This window comes from Lithobates pipiens, unplaced genomic scaffold (genome assembly GCF_037356315.1).
Source record: "Lithobates pipiens isolate NorthernLeopardFrog02 unplaced genomic scaffold, aLitPip1_a1.2 Scaffold_23, whole genome shotgun sequence".
Lineage (NCBI taxonomy): Eukaryota > Metazoa > Chordata > Amphibia > Anura > Ranidae > Lithobates > Lithobates pipiens.
Window position 1 is genome coordinate 58,821,428 of NW_027507785.1, and position 27,442 is coordinate 58,848,869.

The 27,442-nt window shown below is 42.5% G+C and overlaps 1 protein-coding gene across 2 annotated transcripts in view; it reads left to right on the top strand.

Annotated features, from left to right (window-relative positions):
• COL7A1 (collagen type VII alpha 1 chain) overlaps positions 1 to 27,442 on the top strand; it is a 294,429-nt gene that overhangs the window by 257,128 nt on the left and 9,859 nt on the right. For both annotated transcript variants that reach the window (XM_077451699.1, XM_077451698.1), the window contains exons 96-113: positions 743 to 868; positions 976 to 1,047; positions 1,143 to 1,178; positions 1,967 to 2,026; positions 4,375 to 4,419; positions 4,527 to 4,562; positions 9,455 to 9,490; positions 9,575 to 9,631; positions 12,831 to 12,902; positions 13,476 to 13,547; positions 15,651 to 15,686; positions 19,042 to 19,122; positions 19,532 to 19,585; positions 22,461 to 22,514; positions 22,749 to 22,811; positions 23,799 to 23,861; positions 26,607 to 26,723; positions 26,957 to 27,034. In XM_077451699.1, coding sequence (XP_077307825.1) covers positions 743 to 868; positions 976 to 1,047; positions 1,143 to 1,178; positions 1,967 to 2,026; positions 4,375 to 4,419; positions 4,527 to 4,562; positions 9,455 to 9,490; positions 9,575 to 9,631; positions 12,831 to 12,902; positions 13,476 to 13,547; positions 15,651 to 15,686; positions 19,042 to 19,122; positions 19,532 to 19,585; positions 22,461 to 22,514; positions 22,749 to 22,811; positions 23,799 to 23,861; positions 26,607 to 26,723; positions 26,957 to 27,034 — 1,158 coding nt within the window. The remainder of the gene's footprint in view (positions 1 to 742; positions 869 to 975; positions 1,048 to 1,142; positions 1,179 to 1,966; positions 2,027 to 4,374; positions 4,420 to 4,526; positions 4,563 to 9,454; positions 9,491 to 9,574; positions 9,632 to 12,830; positions 12,903 to 13,475; positions 13,548 to 15,650; positions 15,687 to 19,041; positions 19,123 to 19,531; positions 19,586 to 22,460; positions 22,515 to 22,748; positions 22,812 to 23,798; positions 23,862 to 26,606; positions 26,724 to 26,956; positions 27,035 to 27,442) is intronic.

Here is a 27,442-nt window from a genome sequence, read left to right on the forward strand (position 1 = left end):
TCCTTTCGGGTCCCTCTATGTCATGGAAGAGATGCAGATACGTGATCTGCTTCTCTAATTACCACTGTCTGTAAAGTAGTTGTACCCAAGAAAGAAATATGGGTCCAAACCCAAACTTTCACATTGTAGCCCACAAATATTGCCGCTCGATGCTATTGATTGCCTTATGGGCATCCAATGATAATAACGACGTATCACCTAAGAAATAGTCAATGCAAATTAATGGCCGTGGATCTCTCTGGTATGAAGCCGGGTGTATGATAGAAGAGATTAGCTTATTAAGTCTTAAGGCCAGCACCTTCCCTAAGATTTTTATGTCTATCTGCAAGAGTGAGATTGGCCTATAGGAGCCGGGGTCCAAAGGATCTTTCCCCGGTTTAAGCAGTAAAACTATATTGGCTTGTGTCAAAGAATCCGGGAGGCACTGGCATTCCCTAGCTGACTTGAGCTTTTTAAGCAATTGTGGCAATATGATACCCCCATACTGTTTATATACCTCAATCGGTATGCCATCATCCCCAGGGGCTTTAGAGTTAAGAAAGGAGTTTCCCATTAGGTGTATCTCCTCAATAGTTATGGGAGCATCCAATAGGCAACTCTAAGGCCCAGACAAGCAAGTTAGTGCAGCTCCTGCATATAAGGACAAAACTTTAACTTGTGTCTCTTGATCAGCTATAAAATTAAACACATTTAAAAAGTTAGGTAGTATTTGAAGCCATGGACTAATGAAATCCTATTTCAGGGTGATGTTGGATTGCCGGGACCACCTGGTCCTCCTGGTCTGCAGGGCACAGCAGGAAACCCTGGTCCTCCAGGTCAAAGAGGAGAACCTGGACAGTTGGGACCGTCAGGAGCACCTGGGGAGAGGGTAAGAATTGCAGCTTGTATCAGGGGGAAATGGTAAGAACTGAAATTTGTATTGTGCAAATTTAATAAAACTGTTTTTATGTAATATCATAAATGTCCTTTCCTTAGGGTTTGATTGGCTTTCCTGGAAGAGAAGGGAATCCAGGTGTGCAGGGACCAGCAGGGACAACTGGTGCAGCGGTAAGAAGTTTTGTCACCTGTTGACCAGGATGTAGAATATAATATTCATGAACTTGGGCCCATTGGCTGTAACTAATATCAATGTTTTATTCAAGGGCCCCCCAGGACCTCCAGGAATTAAGGGCGATAAGGTACAGCTGTTCTTCTATAACCCTAAGTAAAATGTGTTACTGTCTGTTCCATTTCTCAATGTAATGATAAATTCAGTTTTAGGGGGTAATTTTTATTATAAATCTTCAGGTAAAAAAAAACTTTCTGTCCAGATATTCCAACCCCTAAGTTTCAAATTGAGTGGTCTTGTCTAGGAGCACATATCATAGGGTGACAATCTGTATTTTTTTTAGAAAAGCCCTACCTGCATTCCATTCCACTGTCCAATTAGAGCACCTAAATAGCCAATTATGGTGCCCTTGTTGGACAGTAGGACAAGAGGTGGGAAGAGCTTCCTTCCAAAGTTGAAGAAGTCAAGTTCCCTCTAAAACCATTTGTTTAGGACCCACTCCCCAGGGCACAGTTTTCAGGTTAATTAAGGTCTCTTTTTACCTAAATGCACATAATATGACTGGATACTAACATTTATAGGTAATAATACTAGGGGTCGTTGATCCAGGAGATATCCAATTGCCTTTTGGGGACCAGGAAGGAATCCCCCCCCCCCCCCCCCCCCACTAAAGCACACTGGATCATGGCCTTTTTTTGGGGTGGTCTTTTTTGCCTTCCTCTGGATCTACTGTGGGTATAGGGTTGTGTATATGGAGGTTTTCTACTTATTTTTTTCTATCGGTTGAACTAGATGAATTTTTGTCTTTATTCAACCTGATTAACTATGTAACATATATACAGATTGGTATCACTTCACTCCATCTGTAGTTGGATGTTTTACAAATATTCATATAATTTATGGGTTTTTTTTCAACAGGGTGAACAAGGAATTGGTCTGTTGGGTCCAAGAGGAGAGAGAGGAGATCCAGGAATCAGAGTATGTCTCACTTATTATTTTGGTAGAGTTTTTTGGTAATATTGGACCAAACATTAGACCTGGTACTGGTATTATTTTAAAGCTGAAATCCAGCCAGAAAACTTCTATTGAAATGCGTTCCTCAATAGCTATAAAGGATATAAATCAAGCCTGTGTACATCAAACTCCTTTGCAAACCCAGATATAACCATGTTAACCACTTCCCGACCGGCGCACGCCAATGTACGTTGGCAGAATGGCACGGGCAGGTATATTGGCATACAGGTACGTCCAATCTTAAATGCCGCCCTGCCATTGCGTGCTGGTCGGGACCCCCGTGAGTCCGGTCGCGGTCCTGCGGACTCGATCGCCGCGGGTATACCCGCGATCGTCTCACGGGGCGGCTGAACTGGGAGATACCGTTGTAAACAGCATCTCCCCGTTCTACCTAGCAACAAGTGACGCTGATCTCTGCTCCATGTGATTGGAGCACAGATCAGTGTTCACTAAAAGAAAGCCCAGCCCCCAACAGTTAGTAACACACCCCTAGGAACACTTAACCCCTACACTGCCACCCACTGGTTAACCCCTTCACTGCCAGTGTCATTTACACAGGAATCAGTGCATTGGTATAGCAGTGATTGTGGTATAAATGACAATGGTCCCAAAAATGTGTCAAAAATTTCTGATGTGTCCGCCATAATGTCGCAGTCACAATAAAAAATCGCTGATCGCTGCCATTACTAGTAAAAAAAAAAATTATTAATAAAAATTCCATAAAACTATCCCCTATTTTGTAAACGCTATAACTTTTGCGCAAACCAATCAATAATCGCTTATTGCGATTTTTTTTAACCAAAAATATGTAGAAGAATACGTATCGGCCTAAACTGAGGGAAAAAAATGTTTTTTTATATATTTTTGGGGGATATTTATTATAACAAAAAGTAAAAAATAATGCGTTTTTTTTTCAAAATTGTCGCTCTATTTTTGTTTATAGCACAAAAAATAAAAACCGCAGGGGTGATCAAATACCACCAAAAGAAAGGTCTATTTGTGGGAAAAAAAGGACGTCAATTTTGTTTGGGAGCCACGTCCACGCAATTGTCAGTTAAAGCGACGCAGTGCCAAAACGCAAAAACTGGTCTGGTCTTTGGCCAGCAAAATGGTCCAGGGCTGAAGTGGTTAATGTAACAGTGACATAGACACAGTTTTTTTTTTACAAAGCTTTTGCAGAGAGCTGAGCTGTGGGAGGGGCCCAGTAGGCTCCACCCACTACAGGCTGCCTATAGAAAACGACAGAAGGAGGCAGATACAAGACCAGTCACCCTTCACAAGAAGAGAGAACAGTGGTGGCCAGTCTGTGTTACAGGAAGCTGCCACAAACTCAAAGCACAAGAGTTGTCTTGTGCTGGATTTCAGCACAGATCGGAAAAAAAAAATACACGAAGGACACCAATAATGCACATGGTTCTTGTATTTAGATAATATACTCCTGGATTTCAACTTTAATGGGTATTTAAACCCTAACAATGAATGTCTCTTATTTGCTTCCTTTCTGGTCCTTTAAATTTACCACTTAGGGCCAGTTCACACCACAGGCAGTCCAGTGTGTTTTTTTCTTCTGCATCAAAAACGCATGGAAAGTAGGTTATATGGTTTCCAATGGCATAGTTCACACCAGTGCAGTCAGTTCCAGGGCATTTAAGTCCCAGAAAAGAAAGTAGAACAATGCTGCATTTTTCCTGCAATGGACTGTACTGGAACGCAGTAAAATTAATCAAAAATGCACTGGAAAGCATCAAAAGCGCACCAGACCCCAGTACAGTGAGAAAAAAAAAATGAAAAAAGAAGAAGAAAAAGCATCTGGAAACGTTAAAAAAAAAAAACTGGAACGCGTCAAAAACACGTTAAAAAACATGCATGCAGAAACTTATCCGTAACGGATCTGGAGTGCATTTTTGGGGTATGAACCAGCCCTCAGTATTCATACCCCTTGAAATGTTCCACATTTTGTCATGTTACAAAAAGGTAAATGTATTTTCCAGTGATCCTGTTGCAGTTAACCTGATACAGTACGGTGAGTAAGTGTCATCCTACTAGCACAGGAAGTATGTTTCTGGCAGGATCACTGGGTGAAAATAAAGGGAAAAAAACTAAAACACAAAACGAATGCAGTCACTACATCTAAGGACTGGTAAGCTGCAATACATTATAATTTGGATAGTTCTACTTCTAACCACTAGAAGGGGCATTTCACAAAATAAACTACTGAAACATTATAAATTTGCCTCGTCTTTGCTACACATTGCTCCCATTTTAGCAGCTCAATATTCATTATCTCACTCTAATGCTTTCTATAATTATAGGGGGAAGATGGACGACCCGGATTAGAAGGGGACCGTGGCCCCGCTGTAAGTATTTTTGTATTGTCCCTTTTGTTCATGATTTGTGTCCTGTTTTATGGCAAAGGACATTAAACAAATTGTTTGGCTAATGCAGCTTAATTATGTCTTATAAGGGCCTTCCTGGAAACAGAGGGGAACGAGGAGACAAGGTAAGACCTAAACGTTTACAGCTAGCTTTGTGTTCTACTTGTAAAATGATAATAAGTACAGTATGGGCACAGATTTTGAACAAATATTGTAATATTGTAATGTCACTTTGGTTTTTTCTTCTTTTTTTTTTTTTTTAATTTGTCGCAACATATTGTCTCTATTATATTACTTATACATAATTGTTGGTTCTCCCTTTAGGGCCGGTTCACACAGGGGGCGATGCGAGGCGACACCGACTTGCCTCGCCGCGACCTGCCGCTGCCTCAGCGGCGACTTGCAAATGACTTCTGTATAGAAGTCAATGCAAGTCGCCCCGAGGTCGCCCAAAAGTAGTACAGGAACCTTTTTTCTGAGTCGGAGCAACTCGAGTCGCTCCTCTCAGAACGGTTCCATTGTACAGAACGGGGGCGACTTGTCAGATCGCGGCACGGCAAGTCGTGTCGCCTCGTGTCGCCACCTGTGTGAACCGGCCCTTAGTGTGCCACCAAAGGGAGAATCAACAATTATGTATAAATAATATACATTAACAACTGCTGAAATAAAATCTTTGGTACATAGCAAATCTATTGTAATCGGTGTACAGTATAATACAGTATCAGGTAGACCTGCCTAGTAGACTTGCATAGAGAATAAGGACCATTAAAGTGGTTGTAAACCCTTACAACCAACTTTGACCTACAGGTAAGCCTAGATTAAGGCTTACCTGTAGGTCCAAGAAATATCTCCTAAACCTATATGGTTTAGGAGATATTTGCCGAAAGACAGGCACTGCTGTCTATGGCGCATGCACCGTAGACAGCGGTGCGCAGGCGCACTGAGCGCGCCGCTGTCAACGGCGATATGCTGCGAGTGGCGGCTCCCATGCGCATGCGCGGGAGTGACATCATCGCGGCTTCGCAGAATGACAGCGGCGGAGCGGCGAGACCCACCGAGAAGATGGATGCTCCTGTGTCAGGTAAGTGACACATAATGGGATAGTATGCGATGCATAGTAGTCCATTATGCTTTATCTTTGCAGGGAATGAAAGAGGAAGTAAACCCATCAGGGTTTACTTCCTCTTTAACCCTAGAGGAACCCAAAAAAGAATTTTCAAGTCAAAATAACTATTTGGTCCCCTGCAAATTTTGTAAGTTTGCCCACTTACAAAGAAATGAAGGATCTATCATTTTTATCATAAGGGTATTTAAATGATAGAGACAGATCAACCAAAAATCCAAAAAAAAAACACAGTTCAGTGAATAAAATAAGTATTTGATCCCCAAGCAAAACATGACTTAGTACTTGGTGGAGAAACCCTTGTTAGCAATCACAGAGGTGAGACGTTTCTTGTAGTTGGTGACCAGGTTTGCACACATCTCAGGAGGGATTTTGGTCCTCTCTTCTTTACAGATCTTCTCTAAACCCCTAAGGTTTCTTGGCTGTCGCTTGGCAACTCAAAGTTTCAGCTCCCTCCATACATTTTCTATAGGATGAAGGTCTGGAGGCTGGCAAGGCCACCCCATGACCTTAATGTGCTTTTTCTTGATCCACTCCTTTGCTGCCTTTGGTGGTATGTTTTGGGTCATTGTCATCCTGGAAGACCCATCAGTGACTGATCTTCAGTGTTCTGGCTGAAGGAAGAAGGTTCTCATCCAAGATTTTACAATACATGGCCCCATCCATTGGCCCCTCAATGCGGCAAAGTCGGCCTGTACATTTAGCAGAGAAACAGCCCCAAAGTTTCAGCTCTCTCCATAAATTTTCTATAGGATGAAGGTCTGGAGGCTGGCTAGGCCACTCCATGACCTTAATGTGCTTTTTCTTGAGCCACTCCTTTGCTGCCTTTGGCTGTATGTTTTGGGTCATTGTCATCCTGGAAGACCCATCCACGACCCATCTTCTGTGTTCTGGCTGAGGGAAGGAGGTTCTCATCCAAGGTTTTACAATACATGGCCCCATCCATTGGCCCCTCAATGCGGCAAAGTCAGCCTGTACATTTAGCAGAGAAACAGCCCCAAAGCATAATGTTTCCATGGGAGGGGGAGCAGGGGGTGCCACCCCGGGTGCCACACATTGGGGGGTGTCAGGCCAGCTATCAGGGACGGGGCAGGGCGGGAGTGCTATAGCTGCGCTGGCTCTCTATATTTGTGCGAGTCAGCAGCTGCTTCTTTGTGTTATTCAGCTAACAGTCTGGCTCTTTACTGCCACCTCTGTCTGCTTCCTGTATGTGCACCCCTCGTGTGTACTGCCAGTACTATATTTTGGATTGCAGCTCCTCTCGTATCTCACAGGAAAATGTAGAAACAGGACCTGAGATTAGGAAGACCACCTTACAAGTGGGGGCTGTGAGTACAAGTGAAGGGAGGAGGCTGTTTGTGTATGGGGGGGGGCAGCTGAATGTGTACAGGTGTGTGTTTGTGTGTGTACGGGGGGGGGGCAGCTGAATGTGTACAGGTGTGTGTGTGGGGGGGAGGCAGCTGAATGTGTACAGGTGTGTGTGTGTGGGGCAGCTGAATGTGTACAGATGTGTGTGTGGGGGGGGGGGGGGCAGCTGAATGTGTACAGGTGTGTGTGTGTGTGGGGCAGCTGAATGTGTACAGGTGTGTGTGTGGGGGGGGGGCAGCTGAATGTGTACAGGTGTGTGTGTGTGTGTGTGGGGGGGGCAGCTGAATGTGTACAGGTGTGTGTGTGTGTGTGGGGCAGCTGAATGTGTGTGTGTGGGGGGGGGGCAGCTGAATGTGTACAGGTGTGTGTGGGGGGGGGGGGGCAGCTGAATGTGTACATGTGTGTGTGTCTGTGTGTGGGGCGGGCAGCTGAATGTGTACATGTGTGTGTGGGGGGGGGGGGTGGCAGCTGAATGTGTACAGGTGTGTGTGTGTGTGGGGGGGCAGCTGAATGTGTACAGGTGTGTGTATATGTGTGTGGGGGGGAGTTGGGTGTGTACAGGTGTGTGTGTGTGTGTGTGTGTGTGTGTATGTGTGGGGGGGGGCATGCGGGTTCCCGCATTACATCTCCCTCGCAGTCAGTTCACACTGCCCTCTGCAAACTGCTGCGGGTGTCAATACAAAGTCAGTGACACCCTCAATGGAAACAAAGAAGAATGGCGGCACATCCGGAAGTAAAATCAAAAGAACTTATTGAAAGTCCATACAATCAAGCGAACATGACAAACATCAATCCAAAAAAGGTGCTCAGTGGACGCGATTCACACAGACGTGCTTACTCATCTAATCTAATGACACCCCCAGATCGATTCGCAGATCACAGTGCAAACTGTGAATTCGGACAGGAATCGGATTGCAAGGATGTGAACACCCATGTGATCCGAATTGCAGTGCGGGAAAAAAAGGATCCTGCAGCATTTTCGTGAAGATCCAATAAAAGGTTCCGCCATACTATATGTATGGCTGATTCGCATTGCACTGACATTGCATGTTATCTGTACAGCAGTGTGGTGCGAATCACATGCGATGTCTGTGTTCGCAATAGTGTCAACCCAGGCTTAAAATACATCTATGATAAAAATGATAAACTCTTCATTTCTTTGTAAGTGGGCAAACTTCCAAAATCTGCAGGGAATCAAATAATATTTTTCCCCCACTGTAACTACCATCTATACAAAGGAGTGAGTTAAAAATGAACACATATAGATGGCTGTTTACAAGCGATAATTTCCCTTTAAAGTAGCGTTATATCTTGCATCGCTCCCAACTGTCCCTGATTTTGAGGGGCTGTCCCTGATTTGGAGCAATGTCCCTCTGTCCATCATTCCTCCTCTTTGGCCCTCATTTTGGTCTGATCTATATAGTTGTATATAAAATGCACTTTTTATCTTTCAAAAAGGGTTTCCCAGCGCTAAACCTTTCATCCGATTTCTAAATTGCTGCATTTGTACATTTTAAAAGCCAATATAAAGGAATAGTAGTGGTAAAAAAAAGTCCTTGTGGATTTAATTAACCTTTTTTTTTGGTTAATTCACCTTTAAGGGGGTGTGGCAGTGTACCATGCCTACATATGTTTGGTGGTAGGTGTCCCTCATTCCCATCTTAAAATGTTGGGAGGTATGGTCTTGTACAGTATATTTCTTATCAAGTGTATTTAACAGAAATAAAATGACTTGTATTATTGCTGTTTATATCCACCTTTTAAACTGTCATTTTACAGCACTTGGAAAATGTACAGAAGTAAGACTGTCAGAGGCAGCCCATCACTCTCTACTTTCTCAGAAGCTCCTTTGCTTTTCCTGCACCGATGGGTGGTTCCATCCCTCAGTGTGACTATATGGGGTGGTCATCTAGATATACAGTAGCACAGCTGACCAGAGGGATGGACATTTTATATGTTCTGCCATATAGAGTACGTCCATCTTGCGCAGTACGGAGCAGAAGGAAATTCGGAAAATCTCCAAAGATTCACGGCGCCTGCGCTGTGAGTGGAGTTGCTAGCCCCACCATCCAAGTGGACATAGGGCTGGAAATATTAGAGGGCCCCTCGCGGGCTCGTTTCGCTCGCCACGCTTCGCTCGCCACGCTTCGGGCTCAGCCTCGCTGCGCTCGGCTCTTTTTATTCCAACTCTATGTCCACTTGGATGGTGGGGCTAGAACTTGGACTCACGGCGCAGACGCCGTTCATCTTCGGCTATTTTCGGAATGTGTGTGTCCTGTGTACTGCGCATGCGCAGTACACAGCGGACACTATCCGATGGAGGACACAATGTGATAGGACACGGGCCTGCCCTGTGTTTGGGTTAAAGTTCTGTTCATCTCTAGAAATGAATGAAGCCCATCGTTTGTGCAGGAAAGCTTGTCCAGCTGTTGAGAAGGTGCAGCTTAGTGAACTAGACCTTGCAAAGTCTTATCTGAAGGAACTCTTTGTGTCACTATGACTATATCCTGTGCTGAACTTTTTCAGGGTGATCCGGGCCCCGTGGGAATTAAAGGAGACAAGGTAAAAAAAATACCTTCATTTCAGTCATCAGATGTGTTCTCCATGTTGTAGGACTCTTCTAATAACCTCTTTTAACCTTTCTAGGGTGACACTCTGACTATTGAAGGACCTGCTGGTGCTAGAGGAAATAAGGGGGAACCGGTAAGTTGATTCATACTTGGATTAGAATTTGGTTAAGTTGGTGTGAAGACATAGAAATAGTAGATGCCTGTCAGCTCCCATTTTGCGTGATACCAAGAAGAGAAGAAAAGATTGATCGCACACTTGAATCCGAAAGATGCGGTAGAAATTTCTTTATTGTCATGAGCCAGACAAAAAAATTGCAATGATGATCAGTTGGCGCATTTCACGTGAAAAGCACGGTTCTTCTGATCAACTGATCATCATTGCAATTTTGTTTGGCTCATGACAATAAACAAATTTCTAAAGTATCTTTTGGATTCAAGTGTGCGATCAATCTTTTCTTCTCTTCTTGATATTGCCTACGGTGATGAACAGATTTTATTTATTTAAAGGGGTTGTAAAGGCTCATGTTTTTTCACCTTAATGCATCCTATGCATTAAGATGAAGAAACACCTTGCAGTCACTGGCACCAGGGCCGTCTTTAATATTGATTGGACCCTGGGCAAAAATTTTCTTGGGGCCCCCCCCAGGCAATTTTGCACTCCACCTGCTGTGAGACATACAATAAATAGCAGCTGGACTTAAAATCAGTTTATTTTATCAGATCAGGCAGCAATTGCGATTGGTTGCGATTGGTTGCCAGCGGTTACAGCATATCATTACTGCTTAATGACTGGTTGCTAAAGGTTACAGCACACATTACGGCTCACTGACTGGTTGCTAGAGGTTACAACACATCATCTCCTCGCTGCAGGGGAGCATGATATACATATGAATGCCACCTTTATTTATATATCAATGCTGCCGGCTGCATCTATTTACTTAGTAATGCCGCCACTAATTACATATGAATGCCGGTTATTTACATGTAAACACAGGGTCTGCAGGTGAGTCATCTGTACACAACAATAGGGCAGAGCTGGGCAGCATTAGTAGCAGCACGTCACACAGAAATTGGGACACGGGAATTTACACTGGGATAGTTGGCAGGTATGAGGCAGCTACTTTGGGGCCCCACAACAATGACAGCTGCCCCTTTTGCCCTGCCTTAAAGACGGCCCCGACCGGCCCCCTAGCCCCCCCGTTTTACTTACCTGAGCCCCGAATTTCCGTCCCTCTCTACATGGGGTTGCTGGCTCTTGATTGGATAGATTGATAGCAGCGCAGCCATTGGCTCCCGCTGCTGTCAATCAAATCCAAGTCCTGCATTCGCCCTCTATGGGCGCTGAATGCTGGACTCGGGAGTGCTCCCGCAAGGTAACACACTCGGGAGAGTGCTTCTCCAAGAGGGTTATCTGATGCAGGGAGGAGACGCAAGAGCCGGCAAGAAATGGATGCACGGGGCCACTCTGTGCAAAACAAGCTGCACAGTGGAGGTAAGTATGACATGTTTATTATTAAAAAAAATAAAAAAACAATCCTTTAGTACCACTTCAAGTTTACAACCACTTTAACCTCCCTGGCGGTATGATTATTTCAGATTTTAGGTGCTGAAAGCGGTACAATTATCTTGCATGAAAATTTGGCGTTTTTTATATTGTACTCCTGTAATTATTAGGAATAACTCACTTAAATCTGTCCAAACCAGAGTCTAGCAGACATCCTGGGTATGATAAAGTTTGAAAAATGAAATCATAAATGATAATATAATAAATAACTATAAATAATTATACCAAATAATAATATAACAATAATAAAAAAATATTCAATAATGTAATCAAAATCAAAAACACAGAAATTTGCTCAGTTGCAGAATTGTCGCTGTCATTACTTTTCAGTATTTGATGACAGATCTCCCCACAAATCGCTATCGCTCAATTCTGCGAGTGATTATAATTTATTATCGCTGTTTTCTAGCTGGTCTAAAACCACTTTTGATGTAAAGGGACAGTTTTGGTTGCTATGGACAATCTCCAGTTTCCAGGCGTGAAGAACAGTTTTTATATTATAAAACTGCATGCAGGACACTGGGCAGACCACTAGGGACAAAGGGGATGTGAAATAATTACATACAGCAATGTAATCTGTAAGATTACATTATACTGTATGTAAATTGTGTGTTTTACTTTTTGAATTTGGTGCCGTTCTCCGTCCCCGTGCGTTGCAACGCTCGCAGGGAATGGAGCCCGGCTCCGTGATAGATCGAGCGGAGGACAGCTCACTCATACAGTGGGGGGGGGGGGGGGACATCACTGGATCCAGAGGAAAAGATAAGTAACCTCATCCTGGATCCAGCGATGCGGTCCCAAGTCTGGCTGGCTCGGGGTTACCGCTAATGGTACATGTGACAGACCTAGCTGGGACCGAGGCTCTTGGAGGGGACTGAATGCAAACCTCTTGCCAACTGATTATGGGCCCTGGATTTTAAGGGGCACAGGGTGAATGAGAACCCCACTATAATCTGTGCTAGCCAGATTCAATGCTGTATATATGTATATATAATGTGTGTTGCATCATGCTGTTGGGACACAAGCTGTTAGATGCTAATGTCATGAACTCCAGCCACCTGTCTGTTGTGTAAATGAGTCTCGTCTGAGTATTGAGTATTCACACATTGTTGTTTGTGCTAATTAACCCTGTGTTTATGTTTATGGTAATGTTTATTGAATTGTTAGTGAGCTAGGAGCCGAAAAGTCTAGTGTTGATTTAGATAATTAGCTCATGCTAATTAGGTTAGGTTTAAGTCTTCTACTCTATTATAAATACTTGGCATTTTGGTTCTAATAAATGAGTCCATGTTAGCACTAAGCAAGTCTCGTCTAGGTTTTGTGCTTGGGAGCGGTTGGAATATCTGATCTCTATATTCAAACTTAGGAAGCGGTATACTGAGGGAAGCACTCAATCGGAGTGTGGGATCGGTTCCGTCACAGTACAAACTTTTCACTCCGAGCCAGACTCGGGAATACCACCAGGGAGGGTTAAAAAATGTTGTTTTTGGCTGGAGTCACACTTAAACAATTTACCTGTTCCAACTTACATACAAATTAAACATAAAAACAAACCTACAGAACCTATCTTGTTCGTAACCCTGGGACTGCATGTACTGTCAGGTGGTGTGTCCATGACAGCCGAGGCTCACTAGAAGGAGATGAATGACACTGGGCTGCATACTTCTTTTGGCTTGGTGTCTTAGTAGGAAGAGAGATCATATACCCATTACCATGTTAAAATATTTGATTGTCTTCTATGTGTACTGACTTCTGTATTTTCCACCAGGGTGATCGAGGAATGAAAGGTTCTGAAGGAGAAAAGGGTGATAAAGGAGACCAAGGAGTGGGAGGCGAAAAGGTAAAACAGAAATGTTGGCTATGGGACTTATGAACAGAGGCGAGATTTTGGAGTGTGGTAGGCTGAATGAGAAACGTATATTACAAGGGCGTTTCCATGGAGGATCTCCAAAAAATCCCAACTTCTAGCTAAATGCAAGGATAAATTTACACCTGTAGATGGTATACATATCATTGTGCTATATATGAATTCTGACCTAGCATAGTCTAAAAATACCTAGACCAGACTTTTTTCAACCAGGGTGCCTTGAGGTTTCTTCAGAAGTGCCTTGGCAAAATGCCTAAATATTGTCCAAAAATTGTATACAAGGCCACAGGTTTTCATTGTGCACCATTGCAACCATCTAGCTTTCAACCTCCTAACAACCAATGACATCATCAGTTGATAAGGAGGATGTCCTTATCAGTGCATCTCCTTCTTTAGTTGGCTGTTCAGGGGGCGGTAAAACCATAGCTCTACTGCCTGCTTTCACGACCCCTAGCCACCCATGTGAATAATCCCTAAATGTTAAATTTATAAAGGGATATTTTGAAACACAATTTATGTATTATCCTTTTAATTTTATTTCTGCAGGGAGGTAAAGGAGAACCGGGAGACAAAGGTGCGACTGGCTTTGTAGGCGCTCGGGGGCCAGGCGGACAAAAGGTAACAATAATTTCTGACTTCTGCTCTACATGAAAGGGTCAGGATCGTTCTAAAAACACAAGAGTGTCTGTGCATATTTAAAGCAGAACTTCAGGAAGATACCAAAGAACAATGCTGTTTTTAATTAAAGTGTTTGTCAGGGAAAAATGAAAAAAAAAAAAGTATTCAGTACATCTCTGCAATCATGCATTCCCAAAAGTATTGTTGCTTTAAGAAAGCTGGTAGTACAGAAGAACTCCGGTTGATCTGCCAAAAATCCAGGGAGCTCCTAACTAGAAATGTGCGGTTCATTTTATTTCAAACTGAAATTTGGATGAATTTTTCATCATTCGGGTGTATCCAAATTTCTGTCTTACAATAGTAGCAAATTTAAACGAATCCCAAATAATAAATCAACATTTTGGACGAAATTCAAATTCGAATAGTTTTAAAATCTGATTTTAATTTTTCGAAGAGAATATAATAGAATAGAAAATAAAGGAATAGAATTGAAAAGAATATAATAGAATAGAACAGAAAATAAAAGAATAAAATATAATATATTAAAACAGAACAAATTACAAAATAAAAAAAAGAGGGATAGAATGAAAAATAAAAGAATACAGTAAAACCAAAAAAATAGAATAGAAAAGAAAATAACAGAATAAAATAGAATAAGAAATAAAGGGATATAATAGAATTGAGCTGGACATTTTATAGATGGGCAACTCCTATCCTCATATTGATTAGTGGTTCCAAATGAAGAACTACTACAGTAGGGAACAGACACAAAAGATACGCTCAGCATCTTTCCAAATACGTCTTCTGCTTTATTATGATGCAATTGAAGGTTTTTATACACATGATTATTTAGATATCACATTAATATTACAATTGTACTTTTATGGTAAGAAGGGGCGTAACATAGGCAGGCTAATTCTAATCAGGACTCGAAAGAATGAAAGCATGTAATGAAAACATTATTAGTGCCGTGTGCACAGTGAGGGCAATGTGCAATACATACAAAATAGAATACAATTATATACAGAACTTACACATTTCCTTAACAGTCTCCTCTCTTTTGATCAATATTTGATCAATATTTTGATCACTAACCATACCTGCTATCACCTTTAACCTGGAACTTCCAAAATAGAATAGAATAAAATAAAAAGAATAACTATCTTCTAAAATTCGAATTTCGAATAGATTAAATATGGATTAGAAAAGAATAGAATTGAAAAGAATAGACTAAACAACAGAAAATAATAGAATAGAATAGAAAGAATATAACAAATAACCGTTTTCCAAAATTTGAATTTCAAATAGAATGAATTTGAATAGAATAGATAATAAAACAATAGAATATAAAAAAAACAATAGAATATAATGGAATAGAAAGAATATAACCATCTTCCAAAATTTAAATTTTTGAATAGAATAAATTCAATTTCGAATGGAATTTGATTTGAATGCTATTCAAACGGAATTTGAAAAATGTGAATCAATTAGAATTCGACTAAAGAAAACTAATTCTGAAAACAAATTAAAGTAATTTATGGAAATAACTAATCGAAACCAAACACAATTTTTTTTGTTCTGCACATGTCTACTCCTAAATTCCTGTAGCAAGATGACAACGCTGCCTCTGCTGCACTGAAATCCCAAGCAGTGTTGTCACCCCTGCAAAGCCCCCCCCCCCCCATACCCCCTGTAGGGCAACAGAACACCTCCACCTCTCCTTATTTCCATAACATAAGCAGAAGATGTTCTGCAGTCCTTAGAATATAACTATGGGGGTTATTTACAAATGGCAAATCCACTTTGCACTGCAAGTACACTTGGAAGTGCAGTCGCTCTAAATCTAATGGGTAGATCTTAAATGAGTGGAAGCTCTGCTGATTTTATCATCCAATCATGTACAAGCTAATATGCTGTTTTTTATTTTCCTTGCATGTCCCCCTCGGATCTACAGAGACTTTACTTCCAAGTTCCCTTGCAGTACAAAGCGGATTTTCCTTTAGTAAATAACCCCAAATGTGTCTAATTCAGGCAGACTTTCATAGCATTTCATTCTAGGTTACCTCTATAGAAATATTTATTTTTATGTATTTATTACACTAGGGTGAGAATGGAGAACCGGGTGAACCAGGAGAGTCGGTAAGTACAATATCCTTAATGTCATACAATGTTTTCCTTTTTTTGAGTAGCAGCGTTTAAAGGGTCTATCTGTGATTGATACAAGATTGTTACTATTGTGATTCCTCAAACCAAAACCAATGAACCAATCATTATTTTTTTATGCTTTCATACAGTAAATCACTTTTCTAATAGAACCAGTCTGTTTTCTGTCAGTTATTCCTACAATTAGCCTTTTTTAGAGCTCTGACCTCAATGGCTCTGGAGGGTCATCCAATGACTGAAATGGGGCTGGACTCCAAATCCAAATTCCGCCATACATCTCATCACTGGTAGAGAAAACTTTTCAGAAAAGTTTGGAAAAAAGAACATTGCATTCTTTAATCTTGTCCAGTTTCATGATGAAATGTTCTTCTCTGAGCACCAGCGATGGACCAAGTCACCAAATGGCCAATGAAGCCTGCATTCACCTACCTTCTAAGTACAAACAATGACTTATGCCGCGTACACACGACAGGACTTAAGTCCGGCAGACTTTCGACGGAGTTCTGACGGAGTTCTGACAGAGTTCTGAAGGACTTTCCGAATGAACGGACTTGGCCACACACAATCACACCAAAGTCCGACGGATTCGAACGTGATGACGTATGACTGGACTAGAATAAGGAAGTTCATAGCCAGTAGCCAATAGCTGCCCTAGCGTCGGTTTTAGTCCGTCAGACTAGCATACACACGAGCGGATTTCTCTGTAGGAACTGGGTCCGGCAGAGTTCTGTCGGAAAAATTTGAAACATGTTCCATTTCTAAAGTCTGTCAGACTTTTGCAAATCAAAAGTCCGCTGCAGCCCACACACACGTTCGAATAGTCTGCCGGAATCATTCCGTCAGACTTTTGATGTTGAAAAGTCTGGTCGTGTGTACGGGGCATTACTGTGTATCGCAGGGTGTCAAACTCAATTTAATCGCAGGCCACATTAGAATTATAGTTGCCCTCAAAGGGCCGGTTGTATCTGTAAGGCCGCGTACACACGGAGCGGATTGTCTGTCCAACTTAGTCCGCTGAACCGTGTTTCAGCGGACAATCCGCTCGTGTGTGGGCTTCAGCGGACTTTTTCAGCGGACAATCTGACGAACAAAGTCTTACGGAATTTCCGTAAGACAGTCCGTTCAAACTTGGTTTTGTCCGTCCAAACTTGGTTTCAGCGGACAGTCCGCTCGTGTGTAGGCAAGTTGGACGGACTAAGTATGGCGCAGGCTCAGAAAGGATTTACACGGCCGAAGGTTGCATTGCAGTGTATAGGACGTCGTTTTTCTAGTCCCGTCGTACGTGCTGTACACGTCATCGCGCACGCTTTCAGCGGACTGTCTGCTCATCGTGTGTGGTCAAGTCCGTTCATGCAAATTTTGAACGGATTGTCTGTCGGATTGTCTGACGAACTTAGTTGGGCAGACAATCCGCCCGTGTGTATGCGGCCTTAGACTAGATGTCCAGAGCACCCCACTCTCCGTTACATCAAGTGTCAAGAACTCTCCCCCCTCCCACTATCAGAAATCAAGGGTCCCCCACCCTTCTCTACATAACAGTGCATCCCCTTACCTTGTGCTGCTGCCAAGAAGGAGCTGGGAAGTAGAAGGTTTGGAGGAGGACCAGAGGAGGGTTGGAGTCAGCTGAAAGACCAGGGAAGGCGGAGGCGAAGGGGTGCTGTGAGGGGTGTGAGGTGCAGGATCTGTAGAAGGCATTTTCATAGTTTCATAGTTAGTAAGGTTGAATAAAGACACCAGTCCATCCAGTTCAACCTGAGTGAGTGTCTACCCCTATCCCTGTACATTGCACACTCACATCGGTCCCTACCCTCAAGGAGCCCACAATCCAAGGTCCCCATTCATATACCAGGGCCAATTTTGGACAGAAGCCAATTAACCTACCTGCATGTCTTTGGATTTTTTGGATTTTGTTCTCATCTCTGCTGCCGAGGTGCTGAGGCGGGGGGAGGGGCAAAGAGGAGCCTCTACGTGGCTGCAGGCTGCATGGGGAGGTGCAGGATCTGGCGGGAGGTGTTCTGTCCTTCTCTCTGTTCCCGACTGCTGGGGGAGGTGGGGAGGAGACGAGTGGGGTCCCACAGCTGCAGGAGAGGTGCAAGGGCCACATGAAATGTCCTGGCAGTCCTTATGTCTGACACATGTGGTGTATAGAGAGATACAGATGAAGAGTTGCCTTTTGCAATACCTGGAACCTTTCCTATTACCTGAATGCTCATGATATCTAACTGATCTTTTACAATACACCCAAACTTAAAGTCCAGTCCCAGTGGTGCCAAGATAAAATGGAAGAAGCATTTCTCAACGCTGGTCGGGCAGGGAGTGAAGGAGGTTCTTGCTGGCAAGTGCCACCTGAAAACTTTTACAACACATGTAAAGCAAGTACGCCCCCATCCAGTCTGTCTTACCTGCAAGTCAAAGAGCTGAGGACCATTTTTTTTTCTTCTTGGAATAAATCTTGGCCAGAACGCTATCTTCATGGAGTTAACCTGCTTCTCCTTGTGTTCACACGGGTTTGTTCTGGGTAATCCCACATTTCAAAAACACACTGGTAGGTGAATTGGCTGCTGTCTATAATGGACCTAGTATGTGTGTACAAACTGACTATGCGTATGTGTTAACACATTTCTCATGCTAGTCCCAAGCCCAGTCAGTTGGGGGAGGGTTGGGGAAAGACTTGGCAACCTACCTTGGAATAAAGTTGGCCAAGACAATTCTTTGGATAAAATGCATTCAACATAATCACACCTGGTGCCCAGAGAGCCGGTCCAATGAATCACTGAGAGTCAGATAGAACTGAACAGATATATATTCATACATACTGTACATGTTTTTCTTTTTACATAGGGAGGAAATCAGAAAAGACTTAAGCCCCATACACACTATCAGATTTACTGATGATTTTTGTCTTCAGATTTACCAAAACCACGTTGTGCAAGGGCCTGCCTGATTGCATACAAATTTAATCTCCTAAGGTTTGACCTCATATTATATGGTTTTGAAGATAAAAATTAGCAGAAAATCTGATAGTGTGTATGGGGCTTGAGTCAAACATGAGGATAAGCACATAGGTGGATTTACTAAAATTAAAGTGTGCAAAATCTGGTGCAGCTCTGCATAAAAACCAATCAGTTTTGAGTTTTTATTGTCAAGGCTTAATTGAACAAGCTGAAGTTAGTAGGTGATTGGTTACCATGCACAGCTGCACCAGATTCTGAGTGCTCCAGTTTTCGTAAATCAGACTCAATGCAAAATTCCTGATTTAAAGTTGCGATCAAGAACCCTGACCACTGACCATTATTTGTTACCTGGTATTGCTTTTTTTTTCCCCTTTTAGGGTAAACCAGGTAAAGATGCCCTACCTGGACTTCGTGGGGACAAAGGAGATGCTGGTCTTAACGGGCTAAGAGGACCAAAGGTAAGAAACTTATGCTGGACGTCTGGTAGAACCATAAGAGTATTTAATAGTATTTCCAACCAGCCTCCGTTCCTGAATGTCTCCGAGCATTTCCGAGTGTCTCTGGCGCCCCTCATAGCTCTGCATAGACTGCATACACCAGCATCCCCGCACCTCTGGCCACATACAGTTCTGCATAGACCAACAGTTACTGTGGAACGGATTATCTGAATTTCCATTGATTCCTATGAGGAAACTCGCTTTGATATAGGACTGCTTTGGATTACAAGCATTCTTCTGGAACAGAATTATGCATTTAATCCAAGGTACTACTGTATCTGTTTAAAGTGGACTGACAAGTGGACGCAAGCAAGGTAGATGATAACATGTATGCTGAGAAAAATGTTTAACTACCTTGTTCCTTTTCCAGGGAGCCAGTGGCACAAAGGGAGCGTGTGGCCAAGATGGTGAAAAAGGAGACAAGGTGATATTGCCTAATTTTTCATATATGAAATACAACATACATAGTACCTATGGCATTTTGAAACCTTAGAGGAAAACTCCAATTTGATGAAAAAATAGCCAGTAAACTTGTATAATTGGGAAGGGGGTCACTGTTTCCTGGAATTACATTACATTGCTATTAAGAGTTTCTTCTACCTCCCTAAAGGGCATAAAACTCCAGGTGTTGGATCACATGTTCTCTGTTGAAGGGTAATATTAGAGAGTTTTTATTGCCTCATCCTCCACTTGAGTAGGGATCATGTGACCAAATTCTGAGGTTTTTGGTCATGTGACCAGCCCTGGAGCAATATTTTCTCCAGGATGGGTAGGTATTACAGAATGTCTATTACTCTTTCTCAGGGCCGAGACGAGGGGTGGGCAGGAGGGGAATCTGCCCTGGGCGCAGCATGTATTGTAGGGATGGAGGCGCCATAAGATCCTTCTACTATAAGACTGGCATTTTGGTGGAGATTTACTAAAACTGGTGCACTCAAAGTCTGAGGCAGATCTGCATAGAAGACAAAAAAGAAGAAGTGCCAGCAAGTTCCTAGTGCAGCGTTGCTTAATTCAGTAAAAACACAAAGTAAAAGAGTGCAACTTACAGAGTGCTAGTATGGATAGGTGCTTGCCATGTCCAGCATCCCAGAAGAGTCATCGGGGATTCCCTATGGAAGTATCCATGAGCGCCGTTGGTCAGCGGGAAGCTGGAGCCTCGAGGGACCTCTGGAAGATGCCGGCTGGGTAACTCTGTGTAGGAGTGTTCCGGAGCTGTCAGACTGGGGAGCCGCCTAGCACCGTGTCTGGCCAATCAGAGCGTGATTCGGAGGCAAGGCCATGTCTCCTTCATCAGTGTTGACCTTTTTTTATGATTTCTCATGAATTTTCATTTTTTATGATTTTCATGACTTTTTAAATATCGTTTCCTCCTCATCATTTTTTTCACCTAAATACTTCTTATTCTCATTATTATGAGGAACCAGCATATTTATGAATGTGTTTTTACAATTGCCTATCATCAGACGATTTAGCGCTGAGCTTACTTTTAAAGTTGAATTGAACAAGCTGAAGTTATGCAGGCCATACACGGTCGTATTTCGAACGAATTTTCTTTTCAAAATCAGAAAATTCTTTTTTTTTGTGATCCGATGATGCCACCATTGATTTTCGAAATTCGGCCGACCAAGCCTTCAATTTCACCTCATGTTGCTACAGAAAAGAATTTTCTTGGCTGGGAATCTTCTTTTCTCTCCGTAAATTTTCTTTTATCTCCGTACATTTTCTTTTATCTCCGTACATTTTTCTTTTCTTATTACGTTTCTCACACGATTCTCCCATCATTGATTAGAAAATCGTTCGTTTTTCTAAAAATTTCCAACATGTCCGATTCCTCAAATTTTATTTCCGCACGAAAATCGGCTGTTGCTGCAGCCCACTAATGGTGCGTAATTCATACGAAAATTCTTAGATACGATTTTCGAAAGAAAATTCTTTCGAAATTCGAACCGTGTATGGCCGGCATTAGAAGCTGATTGGTTACTATGCACAGCTGCACCACATTCTGTGTGCACCAGTTTTAGTAAATCTCCAACCCTCTTCTTCCCTCAGCAATGGGCAGATCCAAATGCTGTAGAGATTGGCTCCACGTAACGACATGGCACCACTCTGTCATATTCCCTTGTGAGCCTAGGGCAGTCTTGAGGCCTTGGGCTCACAGTAATTAGGTTGAGTGAAGATGGGTGTCATTAAACCTGGAAGAGGAGTGACACCACAATCCTTGATGAGTTATGCCGCGTACACACGAGCGGATTGTATGGCGTACTTAGTCCGTCATACAATCCGATGGACAGTCCGTCGTACTTTCCACTGAACGGACTTGACCACACACGGATGCACAAACAGTCCGTCGAAAGCTTGCAAGATGACGTGTACAGCACGTACGACGGGACTAGAAATAGGAAGTCCAAGACACAGCAAAGCACCCTTCCGCCTGTAAATCCTTTCTGGGCATGCGTCATTCTTAGTCCGTCCGACTAGCATACTGACGACCGTATTGTCCGCTGAAACCAAAGTACGACGGACAGAATTTCGAAAAAACCGAAATACTTAGTACTCCGGACTGCACGCTGAAAAAGTCCGCTGAAGCCCACACACGAGCAGATTGTCCGCTGAAATGTGTTTCGACGGACTAAGTACGCCATACAATCCGCCCGTGTGTACGCGGCATTAGTCTGTGGGAAAAAGCCCTGGAGATAGGGTGAGTATAGCAGTCATAACTGTTATTATAATTAATTTACAGAGCTTCCATGTGATCCACCTTAAAGAGGATGTAAACCCTGATGAGTTTACTTCCTCTTCCATTCCTTGCAAAGGTAAAGCATAATGGACTACTATGCATCGCATACTACCCCATTATGTGTCACTTACCTGACACAGGAGCCAGCAAAGTCACAGCTGTCCCCTGTAGTCCGGCGCATCCATCTTTTCGGTGGGTCTTTGCTGCTCCGCCGCTGTCATTGGGCGAAGCCGCGATGACGTCACTCCCGCGCATGCACATTCGGCGTTGACGGTGCCACGCTCAGTGCGCCTGCGCGCCGCTGACAGCGGTGCCTGTCTTTCGGTAAATATCTCCTAAACCGTGTAGGTTTAGGAGATATTTCTTGGACCTACAGGTAAGCCTTAATCTAGGCTTACCTGTAGGTAAAAGTGTGTTGTAAGGGTTTACAACCACTTAAGTTTATTTCCCAGACTGGAATTTAACTTTAAAGAAGTCCAGTTGTTTTTAGTTGATATGTTTAAAAATTTGTTCAGGTTTCCTTGTTGGGTGCTTTCGTTTTATTGAATGATGTTCATTGCAGGGTGACACGGGTGTGCCAGGCCGACATGGGCTTCCAGGAAGGAAAGGGGAGCTGGTAAGCAGTAATTTCATAAATTTTTTTAGTATTCTGTGGTCTCAGATTCCAGGTCTTTGTGCCGTCACTCAAGAGTTTTGAAGGTTTCCAGGCTGTGGTGTTGGTTTGCAGGCTGATTGATGTTTATACTCAATGTGCCCTTTACAGATACAGTGATAGGCAAAACTTGATAAAAGATAGTCTGTAATTGTCTTGTCTTTATTACTATTTTTATATCATAAAATGTGACTGTAGGGAGAAGCTGGCGTCCCAGGACACCCTGGTCTTCCTGGAAAAGAAGGTCTAATTGGTGCCAAGGTAATGCAGGCAATTTGCTTGAAATATTTTATATTGTTTTTATGTATTTTCTTTATTTATTATGGTTATTGCATAAAAAATAAAATCATTGCTTTTCAGTGAGATAATAATTGAATATTATTTATAAATATACCTATAATATTTACCACCTGCAGCCAATAGGCGACAAGCTCTAAGGCCAGCCAGTTCGGAGCTCAGATGGTTCAGCAGGAACCATTTGAAATTCAAACCATTAACGGGTACGCTGAATGTACCAAGTTGATCGATTTATTAACTTGGGTACAACATCCTGTACGATTTTCTTCTGATTATCCCAAAGGGCTGCTATAGCCGCTAGCGATAATCGCTGTCTTCTCCTGGCGGGGACAGCTCCCCCCACTAGGAGTGGACAATAGCTTGGCTGGAGGGATTCCCCTGTCTGTGCTGATGGGGAAATCATGCAAATGTCATTCCTGCAACCTGTAGCTGCAGGAAAGAAATTTGTATAATCTATGGCCAGCCTAAACAAAAGTGCAGGGCTTGACCTAAATAGCTGGGAGATCAGATTGCATAAACTGCACAGTGGCTCAGAGAGGAAATAGCCCCTTTTCCGAGAAGAATTAAGACCATCTCCCTCAGTGAGATACACGCAGGCTGCCAAAAAAGCATGCTGGCAAATTTGAGATTTCTTATTAGAAGTCACAGAATGCTTTACAAACCTAGCGTCATGTATGTTCTCTGTATTAAATATTTATTTGTAAAATAAAATATATGCACATGAATGAATAGTAAAAGTTTGAACGTAGATCTCCAGCCTCTACATTTCGTTGTTAAATACTGGCATAACTGCAGAAACATGCCAAGTGACATCCAGTATATTAGCTGAGAGGTGACAGATGCAGTAAGCAAATTTGACAGGTAGCCTTTTTCTCCTTAAATGGGCGAGGTTACAGGGTCTCTTTAATGTTGTGTGTATCTTCAATTGTTACTATGTTTTTTTTCTTGCAGGGTGACAGAGGCATTGAAGGATTACAGGGTATTAAAGGTGATCAAGGAGAGAAAGGCGACAGGGTAAGCATTCATACAATGTATACAGTGAAGTTATGCACTTGAGGGCTAAGAATATGCAACTGGGGGGATCCGTAGTGGAGAATGATTTGGAGTTTTTAGTAGATCATAAGCTCAATAATAACATGCAATGCCAAGCTGCGATTTCCAAAGCAAGCAAAGTCCTTTTATTGTATTAGGAGAGGTATGGACTCCAGAGAGAGAGATATCATTTTGTCCCCCTGTACAAATCATTAGTAAGACCTCACCTGGAACATGCAGTTCTGTTTTGGGCACCAGTTCTCAAAAAGGATATCGGGGAACTGGAGAAAGTGCAGAGAAGGGCAACCAAACTGATAGGCATGGAGGAGCTCAGCTATGAGGAAAGATTAGAGGAACTGAATTTATTCTCTCTTGAGAAGAGGCGATTAAGAGGGGGATATGATCAACATGTACAAATATATAAGGGGTCCATATAGTGAACTTGGTGTTAAGTTATTCACTTTATGGTCAACACAGAGGACAAGGGGGCACTGTTTAAGCCTAGAGGAAAAGGGATTTCATCTCCAAATACTGAAAGGTTTCTTCTCAGTGAGACCTGTGAAAATGTGGAATAGACTCTTCTTCCTCTGCTTCTGGCCAGCTCAGTAGGCCTGGATTCTTTGCCTAGGTGCACACAATATAACTGGGTACTGACATTTATAGGTAATGTTGATCCAGGGAAAATCTGATTACCTCTTGGGGGTCAGGAAGGATTTTTCCCCCCTGCTGTAGCAAATTGGATCATGCATTTCTGTTTTTTTTTTGCCTTCCTCTGGATAAACTGTGGGTATAGGATTGTGTATATGGGATTCTTTGATTCTATTTTTTTATTTTTACGGTTGAACTAGATGGACTTTTTGTCTTTTTGTCTTTTTTCAACCTGATTAACTATGTAACATTGTATACAGTGTCATATAACAAACACTATATGAACAAAAATGTCCAGACATGCTGTATTATATTGGACATCAGGTTACAGCCTTGTAGTCTTCAGCAACAAACATGGCTGTACAAAGGGTGGTATTGAAGAGCTCAGTAGCCCACAAAAGGTCTTAATATAACACTTCCTTTCCATTAAGTCAATTCATCAGATTTCTGGCCTGGTGGTGATGACCTGGCATTTCGCTTGGATGAAAATTAATGAACCTTACCAGCCTATAAAAGCCTTCAGCCCAAATAAACACTTCTAGGAAGAGGTAATGTTGACCAAGCCAATTCAAGATCAGTTCCCAACCTCACTAGTGTTCTAGAAAGACTATTTTTATATTAATAGCCAACATCGGTTTTCAATCTCACCTACTTGCTAAACTGAGCAAATCCCACCAATATTGCTCCAGCATCTCTTGGAAAGCCTTCACAGAAGAGCAGAAGCTGTTATTGCAACAAAGACCATCTTTAGATGTTTAGACAACATCATATCTCAACCTCACCAATTTTCTACTTGCTTACCTAAGAAAATCCCACCAATATTTCTCCAAGATCTCATAGAAAATCTTACCATAAGAGTAGAAGCTGTTATTGCAACAAAGATGGACCATCGTCATGTTAATAACATCAGGTCCTAACCCTACCAATGTTTCTTTTCAGTGGTCTCCAAACTTTGGCCCGAGAGTCAAATGCGGCCATTTGATTGCCTTTATCCGGCCCTTAGGTCACCAGTCCGTCCACTGACTCCAACAACAGGGCATTATTCTTTTCACTGACACCAGTGATGGGACACAATCCCTTCCACTGACACCAATGATGGGGAACTATTCCATCTACTGACACTAATGATGAGGCACTATTCCTCCCACTGATATCAATGATGTGGCACTATTCCTCCCACTGACACCAATGATGGGGCACTATTCATCCCACTGAAACCGAATGTTGAGAAACTATTTCTTCCACTAATACCAATGAGGGGGCACTATTCCTCCCACTTGCACCAATGATGAGGCACTATTCTTCCCACTAATACCAATGATGGGGCACTATTCCTCCCACTGACACCAATGATGGGGCAGTATTCCTCCCACTGAAACCGATTGGTGAGAAACTATTCCTTCCACTAATACCAATGATGGGTCACTATTCCATAATAGCAAAGATGAGGCATTTTCTACTCCTACTTGCCACAGTATGGCCCTCCTAAGGTCTGAAGGACAGCAAACTTACCCCTTTGCTTAGGACCCCAGTCCTAGTTGAGCAATTCCCACCAACATTGCTTCAGAATCTCATGGGTATTTTTCCCAGAAGAGCAGAGGATGTTATGACAACAAAAAAGGCCACCTTCATATTAATAGCAAACATCAGGTCTCAACCTGACCAATGTTCTAGCTGCTAAACTAAGGATATCCCAAGAACAATTCTCCAGCATTTTATTGACAGGCTATCAAGAAGAGCAGAACCCATTATTGCAACAAAGAAAGACCATCTTCATATTAATAGCCAACATCGGGTCCCAACCTTATCAATGTTCTAGTTGCTAAACTGAGCCAGTCCCAAGAACAATGCTCCAGCATCTCATGGATAGTCTTCCCAAAAGAGCAGAAGCTATTATTGCAACAAAGAGATTCCACCTTCCTATTAATAGCCTTAATTTTGGAATAAGATGTTGGACATCCAGGTCTCTGGATACTCTTGATCATATAGTTTACACTGTTATAATGGTCTTTATTTATATTATATTACTAGAATGGATTTCTTTGATACCTCAACTCACTGAGTTAAAATGTTTTCTAGGGTCCTGTAGGGCCAGTTGGTCCAACCGGCACAAGAGGGATCGATGGGATTTCTGGACCGCCGGGTCCTCCAGGACCTGCTGGTCCAAAAGGCCCTGAAGGTCTGCAAGGACAGAAGGTGAGAACATGTATAAGTGAAGGTCATTTTTAATTCTACATATATTTTGTTTTTCAGGTCTGGGCAACCTTTGCACCTCTTAAAATGAAGATGAAAACCTGAGATGCGTCCAAAATGATGACACCTTTGATTTAGATAATTGCTAGATAAATCTTGTATTAACACACATTTTCTCATTATACAGTATATTATCACTTAGTACTATGATGTTTAATTTGTTTTCATATTTTTAGGGAGACAGAGGCCCTTCTGGAGAGGCCATTACTGGACCACGTGGAATTCCGGGAGTCCCTGGAGAACGGGGTGAGCAGGTATGGCTGTAGTTATTTTTAACTTTTCCATAAGACACACCTCCATAAGACTGGCTCTCTAATTTGTACATAGAAGTTCCCAACTTGTACTGAATGGAGGTACCATAAATGACCTTATTCCTATGTTTGCTTTGCAGATTTTGTCTGTTTACAGCCATTGTAGGCTACATTTTTTGTCCAAAATGCTTCTAATGCCGCGTACACACGACCAGACTTTTTGACAGCAAAGGTCCGACAGAACTAGTCCATCAGACAATTCGATCTTGTGTGGGCTCCATCGGACCTTTGCTTGCCAAAAATCCGGCGGACTTTAGAAATAGAACATGTTTTAAATTTTCCCACCGGAACTCCACCGGACCGAGAAATCTGTATGGACAAAAACCGACACTAGAGCAGCTATTGGCTACT